At 47.4% G+C, this 20,303-nt stretch overlaps 1 protein-coding gene across 3 annotated transcripts in view; it reads right to left on the minus strand.

Moving 5' to 3' along the window:
• Positions 1-20,303, minus strand: part of ABCC12 (ATP binding cassette subfamily C member 12) — a 907,115-nt gene that overhangs the window by 678,041 nt on the left and 208,771 nt on the right. For all 3 annotated transcript variants that reach the window (XM_085640128.1, XM_085640130.1, XM_085640129.1), the window contains exons 4-5: positions 8,387-8,545; positions 1,351-1,498 (exon numbers count right to left, since the gene is read on the minus strand). In XM_085640128.1, the coding sequence (XP_085496254.1) occupies positions 1,351-1,498; positions 8,387-8,545 (307 nt within the window). The remainder of the gene's footprint in view (positions 1-1,350; positions 1,499-8,386; positions 8,546-20,303) is intronic.

Below are 20,303 nucleotides of genomic sequence, written 5' to 3' on the forward strand. Positions count from 1 at the left end.
ATAGCATGTGACCATAAATGGGTCTTTCAGTTTTATTATGTAGTAAATCTGAAACATTACATATGCAGTTCAGTTTATTGTTTGGGCTTCCTTGCTGCTTTTAGTTGTGTTGTGCTACACAGATATCACTAAGTTATTGACCCTTTTAACTTCATAACCACTTCATAACATCACTTGTGATAGCAATAGCAATCATTAACATAGTTTAATGTAGATTGCTGTGGAATTTCATTACAATCCTTTCAGCCGTTTTGCCGCTACATTAAACAAAAAAGTCTATGTAAAATGCATTGGAGTGCACACGTGTTTTGGGACCTCCATTTTTCCTTTCACCCCCTTGACAAAAAAACACCAAACTTTCAATCGTTCACCATTGTACTGGGTGCAATAGGTCTGCAAACGTTTGCTAAGATTTGTCAAACAGGTACAAAGTTATTAATGGACACAAATCCAAGGAATTTACATCTCTGGTAACCCTATCTATAACTACTTTGTGATATATTAAAGGTTAAAGTAATGTTTTAGATGGGCTAAATGTTCAGTAACAACGTAATGTTTTAAACTAAAGAAACCACAGAGATTCATCAGTTATAGTTAAAGTTATCTCACGTAACTATAACTAGTGCCCTAAGGTAACTACAACTTGCAACCTCCCAACAAACAGTGTTGTCATCAATAATTTCATAGCAAATGTTGCAGTGATATTCTCAATGATGTCATACAAGATGCCACATGTGATGTAATTTGTGATGTAATTAGCAATGTATGGTGATGAGAGTTAAGGTATTTATTTCCTTAGTGCCAGTGGAGGGGCCAACATTCTTTTGCAATATATCAAAGATCAATTTGGTTGCCCATTTGCTAGGTAGGGATTCACCCTCAGGACTGTCACAAGTACAAATATGTGTTGGTTTAATAAAGACTGGTGTCTGCAGAGTAGGTTAATTCCAGGGTGAATCACTTCGTGAACATTTGATTAGAGACTGGACAATTTTGTATCTTAGAAAACTGCAAATATTTTCAAATTTACTAGGTAATGTTTATATGACCTAATGGCTTTACTAGACACTGTTGATGTCAAGGTGTACTTTGTAGAATTATCACATTAACTTTCTATATTAATGTGATCCTATTTCAGTTATGTACTTTTTAATGACAAACTTAAATTGTGAATATTTACAGTACAATAAATGACAAAGAAATGCAAATGAAAAACCAACATGCTGATGTAATTAGTACCATTTCTTACGTGCTCTGGCAATATAAAAAAGCCCAGACCACATAAATGTTATATGGGCTTTGTGTAAATTAAAAATGCATTTGATGTACAAAGGTTGGATTACAACTTACTGGTCCCATCGCAGAACAGATGACACATAAAACAGTTGCAACCAGATCCATCAGTAGTCTTGTTCTTTGGAACTTGATGACAGCACGACCCAAAGAAGCTTTTGCTGGGCCAACCTTTTTAACCTCTTCATCCCAAAAGGCCTTGAGTCTGCAAAGAATAAAGGTAGTTGTAATGCAAGTTTAATTTAGGATCTATAAAGACAATCCTCAGCACACAAGGTAGATACAGCTAATGCATAAGAGTGTGCACAAATGGAAAAGACAGTGTTTGTAATCCTTCTTTCTTTATTCTTTTCTTTCCATTATTTCATAAAGTTCTTTGTCAGCCAACACATGTTTCGTCGCACATTGGGAATTCGTCCCACGACTTTCTCAAGGCTGAATAAACAAAATAAAGAATGGCCATTGTGATACCATACAGACAAATGGTGTACACATACCATCATTATGAATATCCCAGTGAATCACAATTCAGGTGCACACCATGAACAGAGTGCATCCACAATACCAACAGTCTGTCAATATGTCTAATATTTTGTGAGAGAACAACTCTCTAGTCACCATATTACTCAAGTGTATCACATATTTCCAGTATCCAGGTGATGGAGAAAAACCCAAATATGTGGAAAATCAGAGGTGCAAAACCATGCACCTCAAAAAAGAATTTTTGAATGCAAACTTTAAAAGCGACAAGGTTTAGATAAGAGTGTCAAAAAAGAGTGTCCAAAAAAGGGAGAAATATAAACAAACCACATATCTGATATTAAAAACTACATTGGCGAAAACACCGGACGGTAAAGTAATTGGAACACCCAACAATAAAAGCATGTCTAACCAAAAATCCATAAGATACCTTTAATATCTCCGGTCGCAATCTATGTAAAAATTAACACAGGCATATAGTCAGGACGACCATATCAAGTGAGTAATGCTTTTCTCTTTAAAAGTAAAGCCACCAACTCTAATCTCATAGTCACCAGCTTCTCAAGTGGTGATAATTCACATTGGGCAATACGTGATATCCGAAGCCAAAATCTAGTAATCCCGCTTCAAACTTGTTTTGGATCCTAATTCGATCCAAGTATGCACATTCTGAAATTAAAAGGAAAAGTCTCGATATTACCGACTTCTTATTGTAACATACGGTCTCTATTTAACCACTTATACTACACTTGGTGCTGCCAAGTCCCATTTAAATCAAACAAAGTCCCGCACACATCTGTCATCCTGTGAGTCCCACCACAAACTTCCAAATCTTACCGCTTTGCACCGCGTTCCGTCTGTCTATTCTCCAGCCATGTCCTCAACTACGAGACACGGAAGTGTATTTTTCCACAATTAAATAGCTCCCATGTTCCCGGGAGTCATAGCCATCGAAAGAGGACAAAATCTGTCCTTCCACACGGTTAAAGAAAGAAGGATTACGAACACTTTATTTTCCATTTGTGCACACTCTTATGCATTACCTGTATCTATCTTGCATATGTGTGCTGAGGATTGTCTTTATCTGTTGTGTTGGCCTCGGCCACAATTTAGGGGAGGTTGGTGGTTTTCCTCGCCTTACAGCACCGTACTTCAATACTGTTCTTAACCGACAAGTGTGCTATTTCTCTCTAGTGGCGCCTATATACCTAATATAATACCACTGAACTTTTTCTGAATTTTTTATTTTTAATGCAAAGTATTCCAAACGATAGGATCATGGTACCCTTTCCTGAAGAAACTGCAAGGTCCACAGCGCATGCACTAACTCAGTAACTTTGTGAGTGAACACTTGAGCTCTGGAGACTGAAGCTCAGAAATATTAACAAGCAAAAACTGCCTCATTTTTTTGCCTTCCCTCAATGGGTTACCCAAGGTGTACTGGGTCTAACAACTCAGTAACATGAAGCATCAACCGTCTGTCTTTCGAAGCTCTGCTGTCTGCTGCACATGCGCTATCTTGCAGAGTTAACTACTTAACTTGTTAATTCATTTGTTGTGGAGAGTTGTTAAAATATACTAGGCGAAGTGTGGTAGATGTGTCCCTTTGTTTTTACATAATTTTGGCATTTGACAACTTTCCTGGAGAATCAGACTAATTCCTTCCCCCTCAATACAAAGATATTTTATGCCTGGTCCTGGGTCCAATAGCTTGGTGCGGCTAAAATCTCAGGATTGTGAAGTAGCGACATGTTAAGACACCAACCAACCCCAACCCTTCACCCAGAAACAAAGCTGTGTGTATTGTAACTGCCCAAGTGCTCAAAATTATCTAGATTAGTGACTGCACCCACCTGCAAGGGGATGTCTGGGGGGGGGGTCCATGGGACCCCCTTTCCCCCACCAGTGGGCTGCCATCAGGAGTTGAACTATTAGGTGGCGCACTGTGAGTGCACCTCCTGAGGGCTTCTTTGCCTCTGCGCCCACGTCTGTAATACGGGTGGACGCAGAGGTAAAGGGTTTCCCTCATTTACATGGGGTATGCCCCACGAAAATGAGGCCATACCCTCTGCAGATAGCGCTGGCGCTTTATGTGCGCCAAAGCTATCGGTATTACAGAGGGGGCCGCACAAGCATCTGTAACTCCTTCTGTAATACCAAAGAGCCCCGGGGTGCGCACAGTGGGTGCAAACGTCCATTGTGGCCCCAGGACACTTTATGTAATACGGCCCCAGGTGCATTTCATGGTAAAAAACACTGTTAATGAGAGGGATTGGTGAGGAGTGTGACCCCATGATAGCTTCTACATGTTTTTTGTGGTGTCAAGCTGCTGAAGATCAGGGGTTGTGCATAACGGCCCGGGGTGCAACAGGCGTTTGTGCCTGCCTTGCGCACCCCCTTGGCACTTTGGTATTACAGAAGGGGCAACAGACACTAGTGCGGCCCCCTCTTTAATACCGATAGTGCTGGCGCACATAACGCGGCAGCACTATCTTCAAGGGGGTGTTCCCTCATTTGCATGGGGGCATGCCACATGCAAATGAGAGAATCCCTTTACCTTAGCACCCGTGCTGTATTACCAACGCGGGCACAGAGGCAAAGAAGCCCTCAGAAGGTGCACTAACAGTGCGCCATTTAAACAGTGGCGCACTGTCAGTGTTCCTCCTGAGTGCAGCCCTTTGCAGGGGGTACACTGACTGCACCCACCTGCAAGGGGATCCCTCATCCTCTTCGAAAGTGCAGGCAGGTTGCCACCTGCACTGTGAAACACAGAGCGGCTTTAAAGCAGCTCTGTATTTCATGTGAATGCGCTGCCCCCCGCATTCATGGTAATAGGGCGGATTTTCATTGGAGTGTCCGGCACAAACAATGAAAATGCACCTACACCATAATACGCCCCCAGATAAAGTTGAAGGCAATGTCGGAAAGATATAAAAAGGTCATCTGACTGTAAACTCAACTTGACAACTTGAATACAGGTACCTGAGGTTTTCCAAGCATATTATAAGACAAAACTCATGAATGCAAATACAATATCAGACATTCTGAGACAGCCCATAAACTACTTTTTAATGACATAGCAGATGTAGCTAGACGTCCCTTTAAGTAATGGATGTTAAGGGGGCACCTCTCAATTTGATTACTAAATTTTGAGATGAGTTCAAAGGAGGATTGCATGTACCGCCCAGGCAACGCTGCATGCTTCCCTCCTCTCCCTAAACATAAAAGTATCCTTCATCCAATGACATTTTATCAGTAGTAGCACTTAATAAATAATGTGTGAAGCTGCAGCAGGTATTGTGGCAGGCGGGTCGCTAAGGGGCTGGTACAGACCAGCTCACCATCAGGGACTAAGTGTCTTCCATGTAAGTGTTGGAGTATATATACTTTTCCACAGTTTCAAGTTTATAAGACTCAAAATCTTAGAATACAACAGAACTTAGAACTAAGTCTACAAGGTTTGTGTATAAAAATACTGAAAGATTATGTGATGCATGTTAAAGGGAGGCATATTACATAAGAAATTGTTCATATAGTACAGAAATTAACTAGACAAGAAGCATTTATTTGGTGCATGTTGTTTGTGACATCTGCTGACCACAAGGTAAACAAATATATGAACTTACAAAATATATGGATATTGTAAATATTCAGCTCAGGTTTTTAATTAACTTGCCATTTGTATTCTGCTAATTTGTTTCTAGGTTTCTGCTCAACCAGAATAAAGGGTTACAAATGCACACCAATGAGAAGTCGATTGAAGCACTGTGTTCGGTTTTCTGGAGGTTGAATCTGTCATAAACTCACAACAATAAACACAAAAGTGCAAGCCTATGCAACATGGTACCCTTTAAAGAGCATAGGCTTGTGTTTACCTAACTCTATGACTGCTTTGACTGTAGAGGTTCTGTGGTCGAAGGGTGAGATTATTTGTATAATGCACAGATGCCTTATTTTATTTTTTACTTTCCATAGGAATCTCTTCTAAGTGTAGGGTTTTCTTCCCAAACACCTTCATAAAATATGATAGTGTTAAGTACACAATCACATGCTTCCCCACACTTTTTAATTTACACTGGAATAACCCCAGTTTAAGTAGGATAGTAAGTATGGGTTAGTGCACCCAAATTCCCCATTTTCAATAGAGCATCTGTGAAGGAAAGGGTTTTCAAGAAAAATCATTTTCCATGAGAGGGAACAGAATATGGGCCTGATTCACAAAGGGCTTCCACACTTGTGGCAGAGGCCCCGCTGCGGTGGGGGAATCTCTGCACTCGTGGTGGAATTTCTGCAATGAGAATTCTCATGCCCACAATGTTTACATTTCTATTTTCCTAACCACAAAGCAGGTGAGAAAACTGTCAAAATATTTTTTAAAGATTTTGTGTTATGTTTTCCATTTAAATGAAACTTCTTTTACTTGAAGTGTTGGTTAGAAAATATTATGTTATGCTATGTTATGGGGGTTTGTAGGGTGCAACTTATCACCCATGAGGGTATTCAGGCGTCAGAGCAGAAGCATGGGTCTGGAGGTGCTCCATGTTCAACATCCAGGTCATCAGCTTCTTGTGGAAGTTGAGTGGTGGTGCGGATGTGTAGAAGGAGTTAGTTTCAGCTTTTGGCTGCGATGAAGGAAAAAGCTCATCCTCCTGTCTTTCTTCTGCAGATGTGGGGGATTTGTGGGAGGCAGAGAGAAGTGGAGCATAGATGTCTGGAGGGTTGGTAGACTTGGAGTCGGACGCTGAGGTAGGCTACTTTGTGTTGTGGAAAGCTTCGTAGGTGTAGGAGAAGAGCTTGAATTTGTAGCACTTCTGGAGGTTAGCCAGTGCAGTTCCACTAGGTGGGGCGTGATGTGGGCCCTTCTGGGGATGTCTAGGATGAGTCTGGCAGCAGTGTTCTGGATGGTTAGGAGGCTTTGAGTGAGGTGGCTGGAGATGCTGACATATAGCGCCCGCTGTAGTAAATTTTATTGGTGATGAGGGCTTGGGTGGCCGTGACTCAGGTATGCGTGGGAGCCATTTGAAGATTCTGTGAAGCAGTCTGAGGATGTGGTAGCAGGCTGATGTCACCACGTTGACTTGTTTGTTCATCAAGAGATTGTCATCAAGGATGATGCCAAGGTTCCTGGCATGGTCTGTGGGGGGTGCATAGCACACAGGTTGGGTGGCCACCAGGAGGAGTCCCAGGGGGAATTCTTATTTCCTAAGATCAGGACCATTGTTTTTTCTGTGTTGAGTTTGAGGCAGTTCTATCGCATCCAGTTTGCTACAGTGGTCATGCAGGTGGTGAAATAGTTTCCGGCATTTTTCTTGCCAGTGAGGGAGAGGATGAGCTGAGTGTCATCAGCGTAAGAGACGATGTTGATGTCGTGGGCATTTATGATAGGGGCAGGAGGTGCCATGTAAACATTAAACAATGTAGGACTGAGGGAGGAGTTCTGGGTGACTCCACAGATGAGCTTTTTGGGTTTGAGGGTTAAAGTGGAGAGTCTGACCCGCTGCTTTCTGTTCAAGAGGATGGAGGAGAGCCACGTGAGGGTGAGTCCTTAGACTCCTGAAGTCTGGCGATGAGGATCCCGTAGGAGATGGCATTGAAAGCAGACAAGAGGTCTAGCACGATAAGTGTAATATTTTCTCCTATGTCCATGATTAGATGGATGTTGTCTGTTGCTGCTAGGAGGGAGCTCTCTGTGTTGTGGTTGCTCTGGAATCATGATTGGGTGGAGCCCAGGCGGTAGTGATCTTCTAGATGAGTGGAGAGCAACTTGTTGATCTCTTTCTCCTTTACTTTGGCTGGGAAGGAAAGGAGTGAGATGGGCCTTTAATTGCTGAGATCACTAGGATTGGCTGGCGGTTTCTTCAGAAGAGCGATGACCTCTCCGTGTTTCCATCTCTCCGGTAAGTATCCACTGAGAATGGAGTAGTTGATGATTGTGGTGAGGTTGGCGGTGATAAGTGTGCTTCCTAGGTTGTACATGTGGTGAGGGCAAGAGCCTGAGGGAGATCCTGAGTGGGTGGTCTGTATGATTCTGGTGTTGCCATCTATGGTGAGTGGGCTCCAACTTCTAAGGAGGTGGGTGTTCCAGGTGGGGGATGAGTAACGGGGTGATGCCCTCAATGGAGGGCTGGGGTGTGAAGTTGGAGTACATCTTGGGGATTTTTTTGTGGAAAAAGTGAGAGTTTGTCGCACAGGATTTATGAGGGGGTGATGGAGTTGGCCATCGGGTTGGTGAATTCCTTGACTATGTTCAAGAGTTCTTTGTCAGTGTTTGGGCAGGATTCGAGTCGGATCACAAAGGCCGCTTTCATGGCTTCTTTGATCTGTGCGTTGCAACTTTGAGGGCACGCACCACATTTTCAAGGACCACTCTGCTTAATCTTATGTGAACACCGCAGGCATGTTGCTTATGACTTTTAAAATCCATACACCAAGCATACATTACATTACACAGACATAAATGACATTTTCGCTTATAGACAATTCTAATGATATTGATTTTAGGAATTATGAATTAGGTACAGATTGTACTTTTTACATGCCTTATTTTGACTTTAGTGCATGATTTTTCATTGCACCCTTACATTCCTAGCTCAAAATTTATTCACAAAAATACCTTTTTGCATTTACATCCGAACAGTCATAGTATGACAATGGTGGCATATCTTCTGCAGTCAGATGTTTTTTGTATCCTTTTACCATAAGATATGTAATCCATGAAAATGTGGTGAAGGAGAACAGTCCAGCGTCATCTATGGGGTTCAGAGAGGCAGGCCTGGTAAGACAAAATAGGAAAAACATTAGTGTTAGACCTGTCAGCCCTTTGGGTGGTCCCTCCTCATCATTATTTATTTTGTCCCACTTTTGCCTCAAACCCTGTTTGAATTTTTCCTTTTTGGGAACCACCAGACTTTTTAGTGTTGCTACAGATTCAGGGAGCCATTTTAGCTACCCCTGAAACTTCTGTCTGAGGGCCTGGAGCACAAAATGGTGGCCTCCTGTGACATCACCAGCATCCACTGGAACCTACCAGCACCTTCCAGAACCTTCCAGGAGATTCCAGAACTGTGTGACAGTTGGAAACCGTTTAGAATGTTGGGAGGATAAGAGAGGCAGTTGGCAGTTGGAGCTGGCAGTTGGCACCTGACTGGTGAAGGGAGAGGAGCACAACAGTGAAGGAGGAAGGAGTGAAGCAGCAGGGGTGGAAACGTGTGCCTGGAGTGGGGTCCATAAACCCACCCTTGATACTTGTCCCTACTGATGGATCCCAGCCTATAGCCCTGTGTGGGAAGAAGTCAGAAGAAAACCATCCTAAGGACCTGGACAGCAGGAACAGGCCTTAGAACCAAGAAAGCAGTAAGATTCTGACCTGAGAACTGGTTTCCCTGGAGCCTGGCGTCGAGTAGCCGAAGACCTGGAGCCCGAGGAGGAGAAGCGGCGCTGACTGAGGTAGCAGACGTCGTACCCGGAGCCGCCTGAGGTCGTAAGAGGGCGCCGGCGGAGGTCGAGAGGAATACCAAAGGTCGAGAAGGAAGTGAACCGAGGTCGAGCGAGCGGCGTCATCGGAGGAGTGAAGTCCGCCCTCCGGAGTCGTCGGAGACCGAGGTAGAGGAGCACCGGAGGTCGGGAGTGAGGATCGCACTCCGGAGTCGCCCGGAACCTGTGAGGAGGAACACCGGAGGTCGGGGGTGAGGATCGCACCCCGGAGTCGCCGGAAGTCGACAGCGAGGCCAGGCCGGCCGACGTCATCGGAGCCGAGAGCGCCATCGGACCGGAGCCGCCCGAAGTCGACATCGTGAAGAGACTGCCCGACGCCGTCGAATCGGAGGTCGAGATCGAACCGAGGCCACCGACATCGGACCGGAACCGCCTGCCGGCGTCGTCAAAGAACTGACATTGTGCCGAGGCCGCCGAGACCGAACCGGAACCGCCTCACGGCGTCGACACGACTCCAGCGGCGTCGGAACATCAGAAAAAGGGCAGTAAGTGGAGTAGAGGGCGCCTAAGGCCCTGTGGAGACCTGAGAGACTGCTCTAAGGGGCTAGGGAGGTGCTGAAACCCACCTGACTGTGCCTGGGGTGAACTGGGACTAACCTAGAGAGGTTGTGTGGAGAGGAAAGCCAGGGCATTGGAATTCCCCCCTTTGATCTACCTCAGTTTAGGCTTCAGCCTTTGCCTCAGCCAGGGAGTAGGACCCCCCAAGCCTTCCACACCCTACAAGCTGTGCCTGGGCCAAATCAGCCCTTAAGTATTGAAGTGTCATCTGATTCATGAGTGCTACTGTATACTTCTAATTATTTATTGAGGAAACTGTATTTATTAAGTTCTTATCTATTTAATGCTGCACTGTAATTATAGGTCCACAGGACTTGTTGGTGTACAGTATTTATTGGTACAGTATTTATTGGTACAGTATTTATTACCTCAAAGTATTTAATTGTCTGTATATATTGCACTTGTATTTATGCCCTGTTATTTATGATCACCCCTATTTATTTCAGCAAACAGCAAATATTTATTTGACCTGCTCTATTTAAGAATTTGTATATTGTGATTGTTATTTATTTTCCCAATCAGCAACTAAGAGAAAAAGATAAAGAAAGGATATTTTCATAATTTTTACGGTGTAGAGTCGTTTTTGGAACGGATGCACGCATGGTTATTGTATGGGTATATTGTATGCTTAGCACTGCGCCTGTTTCCTGACCACTCGAGCCAAGCTACCACAGTGTGTTCGGGGAGTCCACCACCACCCTGCGGAGTGGAGGTGGGCTGTTTCCAACATAAATTGGTGTTCAGTGGTGGGATAGAGCTGTGCCTACGTATACTCAACAATAACTGTGGGTAGTCCATAGGCCTACACCGGGAGTTTTCTCAAAGCGGCCTTCCTAATTGTGGGTTTTTGTTTTTTCCAAATTTACTCTGGTGGTGGGAGGAGGTATTATTAAAGGTACCACCCTACATTGTTACTGCACAAAACCTGTCCTCTAACCTGAGTGGGCAAGATGGAGTTTGTTCTTGAAAATCTAGACACGTACACTGTGGCCCAACTCAGGGAGTTTTGCCAGCGAGAGGGGGTGTACTGTCCCCCAGGAGCAAAGAAGGGTGCACTTCAAACCAGCTTAAGGGCTTGGGGGGAGGCACGCAGGGAAAGCAAGGCTGAGGAGGAAGACAGGGATGGAGAGCCTGACCCCGAGGGGGCTGAGATGTACCAACCTGAGGTGGGGAACCTGTCAGCAGGGCCCAGGACACTTTCTAGGAAGGGCAGCACTGTCTCTAGTGGGGGCTTATCCGAAGTGGAGTTAGCAGACCGGAGAGAGAAGAGACAGCTCACATGGGACTTAGCAAGGCTGGAAAAGGAGAAAGAGGAGCAAAGGATGGCCCATGAATTGCGACTGAAAGAAATAGATCTTCAGATTCTGAGAATCGGGGCACAACCTGTTCCTAATGGTGGCAGCCAAAACCAAGAGTCCACCAGGGAATCCAAACCTTACCTGCCAAAGGACATTGTAGCGAGCTATGGGGCGGGTGACGACATCGCCAAGTGGCTAGCAGCCTATGAGGTCTCATTGAGGGCCCATGGGGTTCCAGCGAAGTATTGGGGAGGGGGATTGTATAAGTACATGCCTCCAGCTGGTAGGGATGCTTTATTGGCCCTCGAAGAGGATGAGCAGACCCACTACCCCACCATGAAACTGGCGCTCATCAGAAAGTTTGGACTAACACCTGAAAAGTACAGACAGAAGTTCAGGGGTAGTCACAAGCTGGGCACACAGAATTGGGTGGACTTCCTGGACTATGCAAAGAAGGCACTGGAAGGTTGGATTCAGGGCAGTGAAGTAAGGAACTACGAGGAGCTGTTTGACCTGGTACTGAAGGAACACCTACTCGAGAAATGTTTCCCTGAACTGCGGCAACACCTGGTGGATAGCAAGCTGACCAGTCCCCGGAAGCTTGCTGAGGAGGCGGACATTTGGGCTAGTACCCGGGTGTCCACAAGGGGGACTGGAGGGGATACTCAAAAGGCCGGACAGGGCGCCCCCCAGAAGAAAGAGGGAGGGGAAAAGAAAAAGGAGTTCTCCAAAGGCCCCCAAAATAACTTCCAAGGGAAGGGAACAGGATTCACCTCTAAGGCTAACCCACCCAGAAACCCTAATCCTGGCCAGAGTCAGCAGCCAAGGGTTGTCCATTGCTACGAGTGCGGTGGCGTTGGACACTATAAAGGAGATCCGAAGTGTCAGAAACGATCACCCCCTCCCACTGGAGGAAAGCCCCCCGGAGTAGCTAGTGTAGTGCTCGGGGAGGAGATGCCCTTAACTAAGGGAAGGGAGTGGGCGGGAGTCACTTTAGTGTCCCTGGGAGAACGGGAGATGGTTCCTAAGATCCAGGTGCCCGCAAATACTGCAAAGTATGGGCAGTGGATCACCATCAACGGCCAAAGAGGGGAGGCTCTGAGAGACACAGGAGCCAGTATGACTATGGTGCGTAGCCAACTGGTGTCTCCAGAGCAGGTAATTCCCGATGTACTCCACCCAGCCGCGATGGCTGACGGCAGAACAGGCCACTATCCCGTGGCCGAGGTTCCCTTTGAATGGGGGGGGGTTGCAGGTTCACTTCGAGTTGCCGTAAGCCCTGCCGTGCCAGTCGATTGTCTGCTGGGCAATGACATGGAGCACAACGCTTGGAAGGAGGTGGAATACCGGACTCACACCGAGATGCTGGGTACACCTGACTGGGCCTGTGTTAGCACAAGGTCCGAGACTACCCGAAGAGGGAGTTCATTCCGGCTGGAGCCTGGAACAACGGCCCAGCCAGCTGCCAGTCAAGGGAAGAACCGAGGACAGGAGGAGCCTGCCTCGGCGTCTCCACCCCGTAGGACGGATAGGCCACCGGAGGTGGTGGGCCAGGAGTCTGCGGAGGGGGACGTTACCAACCTGGAGGACTTACCCATCCCGGCCGAGTGGCACGTGGAGGGAGGCCCGTCCAGGGAGGAATTCTGCCAGGGCCAGAGGGAGTGCCCTACCCTTGAGGGGCTGAGGCGACAGGCCGAAGCCCAGGCAGCAGGGAACGTTGAAGGGAACTACAGTGTTTACTGGGAGGATGGCCTCCTCTACAGTGAACCCAAGGCACCCCTACATGGATCGTCACGAGCCTTGGTAGTTCCTCAACGTTATCGAGCCTTCCTTTTAGAGTTGGCTCACGAGATACCATTGGCAGGACACCTGGGGCAAGACAAGACCTTCGCCCGTCTTGTCCCACACTTTTATTGGCCTCAGATGAAAGTGACGTCCGATACCTACTGCCGGACATGTGTGTCTTGCCAAGCCAGTGGGAAAACAGGGGTGAAGCTGAAAGCTCCCCTGGAACCACTTCCTGTCGTTAGCACCCCCTTTGAAAGGGTGGGCATCGACATTGTGGGTCCATTAGATCCACCGACTACAGCTGGTCACAGGTTTATCCTGGTTTTGGTGGATCATGCCACACGGTACCCAGAGGCAATACCTCTGAGGACCATAACAGCACCTGTTGTGGCTAGGGCCCTGATGGGAATCTTTACCCGAGTGGGTTTTCCCAAGGAAGTTGTGTCCGACAGGGGGACCAACTTCATGTCAGCGTATATGCGGGCGATGTGGAAGGAGTGTGGAGTGACCTACCGGTTCACAACTCCTTACCACCCCCAGACCAATGGTCTGGTGGAAAGGTTTAACAAAACCTTGAAAGGCATGATCAGAAGTCTGCCTGAGAGCCTGCGGAGGAAATGGGACGTCCTCCTACCCTGTCTACTTTTCTCTTACAGGGAAGTGCCACAGAAGGGAGTGGGCTTCAGCCCCTTCGAGCTTCTGTATGGGCACCCTGTACGTGGACCTCTTAACCTGGTGAGAGACGGATGGGAAAGAACTCCCAGAAAGCTCCCCCAGGATGTGGTGAGCTACATGCTGGCCTTCCGGAGCCAAATGGCTAAGTTGTGGAAGCAAGCTTCTGACAACTTGGAAGCCAGCCAAGCAGTAATGAAGGCGTGGTATGACCACAATGCTCACCCGGTGGAGTTGGAGCCTGGCCAGAAGGTGTGGGTGATCGAACCCGGAGAGCTTAGCGCCCTCCAGGATCGCTGGTCAGGACCCTTTGAGGTGTTGGAGAGGAAGGGTAAGGCTACCTACTTGGTGGACCTGAAGACCCCTCGTCAGCCCCTGCGGGTGCTGCATGCCAACCGCCTCAAACCCCACCACGAAAGGCCCGAAGTCATCTTGATGATGGTGACTGACGGAGGAGAGGACGTGGAAAGCGAGCCTCTCCCTGATCTGTTTGCGTCTCAAGAAAAGGATGGGTCGGTGGAGGGAGTGATTCTCTCCCCATCTCTAACTCCTGAACAGCAGGAGGACTGTCGCCAGGTCCTGGGGCAGTACTCTTCGTTGTTCTCCCTTGTCCCGGGTAGGACTCACCTGTGCGTCCATGACGTGGACACAGGAGACAGCCCACCTGTGAAGTCCAAGATCTACCGGATGTCAGACAAGGTGAAGGCCAGCATTCATAGTGAAGTCACTAAGATGCTGGAGCTAGGAGTGATTGAACCTTCTAGCAGCCCCTGGTCTAGTCCGGTGGTGTTAGTACCGAAAGCTGCACCACCGGGTGCCCAACCAGAACTGAGGTTCTGTGTGGACTACCGGGGACTGAATTCAGTGACAAGAACTGATGCTCATCCGATCCCTAGGGCGGATGAATTAATTGACCGGCTGGGAGCTGCCCAATATCTAAGTACCTTTGACCTTACTTCAGGGTACTGGCAGATCTCTTTGACAAATGGAGCAAGGGAAAGGTCAGCCTTCTCCACGCCCAATGGCCACTACCAGTTCTGTGTGATGCCCTTTGGGCTCAAGAACGCACCTGCCACGTTTCAGCGCCTGGTAAACCAGATCCTCACCGGAATGGAGAGTTTCTCTGCTGCTTATCTGGATGACATAGCCGTCTTCAGTAACAGCTGGGAGGATCACTTGCGTCACCTGCAAGCTGTTCTCCAGGCCCTGAGACAAGCTGGATTGACGATCAAGGCCAGCAAGTGCCAGATCGGGCAGGGGTCGGTAGTGTACCTTGGACACTTGGTGGGTAGGGGAACGGTGCAACCCCTCCAGGCGAAGATCGAGGCCATCATGGCCTGGGAACCCCCCAAGACACAGACTGAGGTCCGAGCATTTTTGGGCCTCACGGGATACTACCGCCGCTTCGTGAAGGGGTACGGTACCATCGTAGCCCCCCTCACGGAGCTCACGTCCAAGAAACAACCTCGACGGGTAGTCTGGACGGAGGCTTGTCAGCAAGCCTTTGAGAGATTGAAGAAAGCCATGTGCGAGGCCCCGGTCTTAAGGGCCCCAGACTTTTCCAAGAAGTTCATTGTCCAGACAGATGCATCAGAACATGGCATTGGGGCAGTGTTATCGCAACTCAACGAAGAGGGTCTGGATCAACCCGTGGTCTTCTTATCCAGGAGACTACTTCCCAGGGAACAGAAGTGGAGTGCAATAGAGCGTGAAGCCTTTGCAGTGGTATGGGCTCTGAAGAAGTTGCGGCCATACCTGTTTGGCTCGCACTTCCTGGTTCAGACCGACCACAGACCCCTTCGTTGGCTGATGCAAATGAAGGGGGAGAATCCCAAGTTGTTGAGGTGGTCTATTTCCCTACAGGGGATGGACTTTCAGGTGGAACATCGGCCTGGAGTGGACCACGCCAATGCAGACGGTCTCTCAAGGTATTTCCGCCTTAGTGATGAGAACTCCCAAGGGGTTGGGTAGCTCACCCCACTTTCAGCTGGGGGGGACGCGTGTTAGACCTGTCAGCCCTTTGGGTGGTCCCTCCTCATCATTATTTATTTTGTCCCACTTTTGCCTCAAACCCTGTTTGAATTTTTCCTTTTTGGGAACCACCAGACTTTTTAGTGTTGCTACAGATTCAGGGAGCCATTTTAGCTACCCCTGAAACTTCTGTCTGAGGGCCTGGAGCACAAAATGGTGGCCTCCTGTGACATCACCAGCATCCACTGGAACCTACCAGCACCTTCCAGAACCTTCCAGGAGATTCCAGAACTGTGTGACAGTTGGAAACCGTTTAGAATGTTGGGAGGATAAGAGAGGCAGTTGGCAGTTGGAGCTGGCAGTTGGCACCTGACTGGTGAAGGGAGAGGAGCACAACAGTGAAGGAGGAAGGAGTGAAGCAGCAGGGGTGGAAACTTGTGCCTGGAGTGGGGTCCATAAACCCACCCTTGATACTTGTCCCTACTGATGGATCCCAGCCTATAGCCCTGTGTGGGAAGAAGTCAGAAGAAAACCATCCTAAGGACCTGGACAGCAGGAACAGGCCTTAGAACCAAGAAAGCAGTAAGATTCTGACCTGAGAACTGGTTTCCCTGGAGCCTGGCGTCGAGTAGCCGAAGACCTGGAGCCCGAGGAGGAGAAGCGGCGCTGACTGAGGTAGCAGACGTCGTACCCAGAGCCGCCTGAGGTCGTAAGAGGGCGCCGGCGGAGGTCGAGAGGAATACCAAAGGTCGAGAAGGAAGTGAACCGAGGTCGAGCGAGCGGCGTCATCGGAGGAGTGAAGTCCGCCCTCCGGAGTCGTCGGAGACCGAGGTAGAGGAGCACCGGAGGTCGGGAGTGAGGATCGCACTCCGGAGTCGCCCGGAACCTGTGAGGAGGAACACCGGAGGTCGGGGGTGAGGATCGCACCCCGGAGTCGCCGGAAGTCGACAGCGAGGCCAGGCCGGCCGACGTCATCGGAGCCGAGAGCGCCATCGGACCGGAGCCGCCCGAAGTCGACATCGTGAAGAGACTGCCCGACGCCGTCGAATCGGAGGTCGAGATCGAACCGAGGCCACCGACATCGGACCGGAACCGCCTGCCGGCGTCGTCAAAGAACTGACATTGTGCCGAGGCCGCCGAGACCGAACCGGAACCGCCTCACGGCGTCGACACGACTCCAGCGGCGTCGGAACATCAGAAAAAGGGCAGTAAGTGGAGTAGAGGGCGCCTAAGGCCCTGTGGAGACCTGAGAGACTGCTCTAAGGGGCTAGGGAGGTGCTGAAACCCACCTGACTGTGCCTGGGGTGAACTGGGACTAACCTAGAGAGGTTGTGTGGAGAGGAAAGCCAGGGCATTGGAATTCCCCCCTTTGATCTACCTCAGTTTAGGCTTCAGCCTTTGCCTCAGCCAGGGAGTAGGACCCCCCAAGCCTTCCACACCCTACAAGCTGTGCCTGGGCCAAATCAGCCCTTAAGTATTGAAGTGTCATCTGATTCATGAGTGCTACTGTATACTTCTAATTATTTATTGAGGAAACTGTATTTATTAAGTTCTTATCTATTTAATGCTGCACTGTAATTATAGGTCCACAGGACTTGTTGGTGTACAGTATTTATTGGTACAGTATTTATTGGTACAGTATTTATTACCTCAAAGTATTTAATTGTCTGTATATATTGCACTTGTATTTATGCCCTGTTATTTATGATCACCCCTATTTATTTCAGCAAACAGCAAATATTTATTTGACCTGCTCTATTTAAGAATTTGTATATTGTGATTGTTATTTATTTTCCCAATCAGCAACTAAGAGAAAAAGATAAAGAAAGGATATTTTCATAATTTTTACGGTGTAGAGTCGTTTTTGGAACGGATGCACGCATGGTTATTGTATGGGTATATTGTATGCTTAGCACTGCGCCTGTTTCCTGACCACTCGAGCCAAGCTACCACAGTGTGTTCGGGGAGTCCACCACCACCCTGCGGAGTGGAGGTGGGCTGTTTCCAACAATTAGTATAATCTGTGTAAAGTCATCCCTGCTGAGGCTCTCACAGGCTTAATAAAATATCTTAAATAAGTGAGGCAGCAACATTTCCTTTCTGAAAACTGTTGTTATTCTGCAGGTTGATGAAGCACTCAAAATCAACCACACGCCATTGGGGTTTGGACAGTTGTGCACTGTGGGCATTTGACAATATTACTCCCAGGATGGTTTATCAACACATAATAGGCTCTTTAAAAGGCCAAGTGACAATAAAACAGAGTTTTAGTCAGTTGACATTGTTAGTCAGTGTTGTCTTTTGAGTCCTATTTGTTACAAGTATAACACAAATAAGCTGTCATTATGGTACGTTTCTGGTACACATTCATAGAGAGCACTTGCAGACTTTCTTTCCCTTTGCTCTGAAGCCTGCCTCCTATGTTTTTCAGGCTGTCACATGGGTTTCATTAGAATACTCTCTGGAAAGCGAGTGGTCTCTAGCTCCACTGCTTTTATAATATTACTTCTTATGACCTACCTCGCCCATCTCCCTCCCCACAGTCCAAACAAGTGAGCGATTTGTGTCCCCTAACCGGAAATGACCCATACAAGTTCAAAAATTCTATACAAGACTCAATATGGCTGCTAAAGGAAGTTCATTCCTCTTGACCCATATAGGTGGAGTTTATCCATCTGTCCTTCTGTTTTTTACTTCTATGTATCCAAAGGTCATCATCCAGAGACGTGTGGTATTAACGTAATTTTCTGGATTTAACAATGATTTTGGCTTAATTGTATGCTTACATTGACCTGCTCTGGTAGCCTACATTCCTACTGTGTGATTTTGGCTTGGTTTAACAGGCGCTGAAGTACAAATAAAAACATTCTTTGACAAGCTACCTTCTCCACTGCGTAATTAGAAGGTAGATACTGCCATTGTACCATTAGATTTTATTTAATTTGGTCTTAAATATTTGGCCTTGTTTCTAGTGCAGGACCACTCTGCCTATTTCTAACACTGTGTTAGTCCCATGAGACTTCCAGGGTATGGAAGCCCCATTACTGAGGAACGGGTAATGCGGGAAGTGCTCCCCACATAGGGAGATTTTCTATCTTTATAGTGTGTTCCCTTTCTGCATGTATCAGATTTAGGATTGAGGGGAAATACGCCTATCAAGGAAAACATGTTTCTAAGTTGAGCTCAGGAGAGGAAAGCTGTAGCTCAGCCACAGCCTCTACGGGGGACCCTGGTCCTAACAGTGATCTTGTCTAATCAATCATTAATTGCAAAAAATCTAAAAATGTCTGCTCCCTGTGACCCGGACTTGGATCACTCTGAAGATGAAGAGCAAGGGGCAAATATGTCCATGCAGCTGAGTTGAGAGAGGTCCTTTCATATCTCAGAGAGAACCTCTTGTTCCCATGACATGGTGTCCCAAGTGGAAGAGCACAACTTTATCTGGCAATACAGAAGGAAGTAGTTAGACTCACTACCTATCCATAAAGCCATTAGACATGTATTATCGAGGGAATGGTCTGATGTAGAGTGAACAGGTTTTCCTAGATTTCTTACCAAAATATATCCTCACCAAGACTTCCCTGAGGAATTTCCTGCAACTGTTAAAGTGGATTCCCTAGTGACAGGCTTGACTTTACAAGAAAGTCGAAGAAGTTGTTAAGAGGGCATATTCAGCATCAAATATTGCCATCAGAGCCAGAGCCTACACAACATACACTGCCATTTGCTGCTTCAGTACTTCCAGTCCTTGGCACAGGAGTTTCAACAAGGAGAGTGTGGTTCCATCAGGTTAGCCATCATTAAAAAAAAGTCCGATTTTTAAATAACATCACTTTTGACTCTATCAGCAGCTGCAGCGACTGCAGGTTTCACAGTCTCTGCCAGACACAATATCTGAATTCATGCTTGGATGAGGAACAATTCTCAAAAGCCCTCATAAGTCAAGTTCCTTTCAATGGAACAAAGATCTTTGATCACCGAACTCAAAAACCTACTTAAGAAATCAGATGAGGACCCCAAAACTCTTGCCTTTATGTAGACTCCTTCAAGACGGAGGAGATTTGGCTCTTGACAAGCCTTCAGCTAGCTTCTAAAGGTACCAACCAGCACATTCACTACAAGGGATGTGACCGTGGTTGCTCCTTTGCTGAAATATCTCAAGCCTCTCCAATAATGTCAAATAATGGCTATCCAGACAGAGTGAGTAGAAGGATCAATGGTTTTCTGTTTGCGGTTTCCATGAGTTACCCTTTTGCTTAGGGTATGTACAGACTTACAACAGAGCTGGACTCCAGTTTTCATGCAAGTAGATTCTTTAAGAAAAAAAGTACAGATAACGCTAAGTATAAGTTAAGTTCCTGGCCGGGGCCGACGTATCCAAGATGGTGGACATACATTAATGGTTCTCCAGCACCATCCTCCATACTCCTGGTGAAGCTGACACCCTGTATCACCCTTTTATCCTCATAATGCTACCGCTGCCCCCTCTTTTGCTGTGGACAGCTATTTATTCTGTGGCATCCTACTGTCTGCCGCACATCGGGGCCTTGCTACACGCCTGAACCCAAGATGGCGGCGGTGAAGGCAGGTCAAAGCCAAGCCCGCAACCAGCAACTTCTCCAAGCCTGAGGGGAGGATGCCAAGCTGATCGGGTGTGTCGGGTCCTCCTCTGGTGAGCGGTGGGCCTGGACATGGCCTCCTGGGAGCCTGGATTGGCAGATCCTGTGATCTTCATTGATGCTGATCCTC

Source organism: Triturus cristatus, chromosome 12 (genome assembly GCF_964204655.1).
Source record: "Triturus cristatus chromosome 12, aTriCri1.1, whole genome shotgun sequence".
Taxonomy (NCBI): domain Eukaryota; kingdom Metazoa; phylum Chordata; class Amphibia; order Caudata; family Salamandridae; genus Triturus; species Triturus cristatus.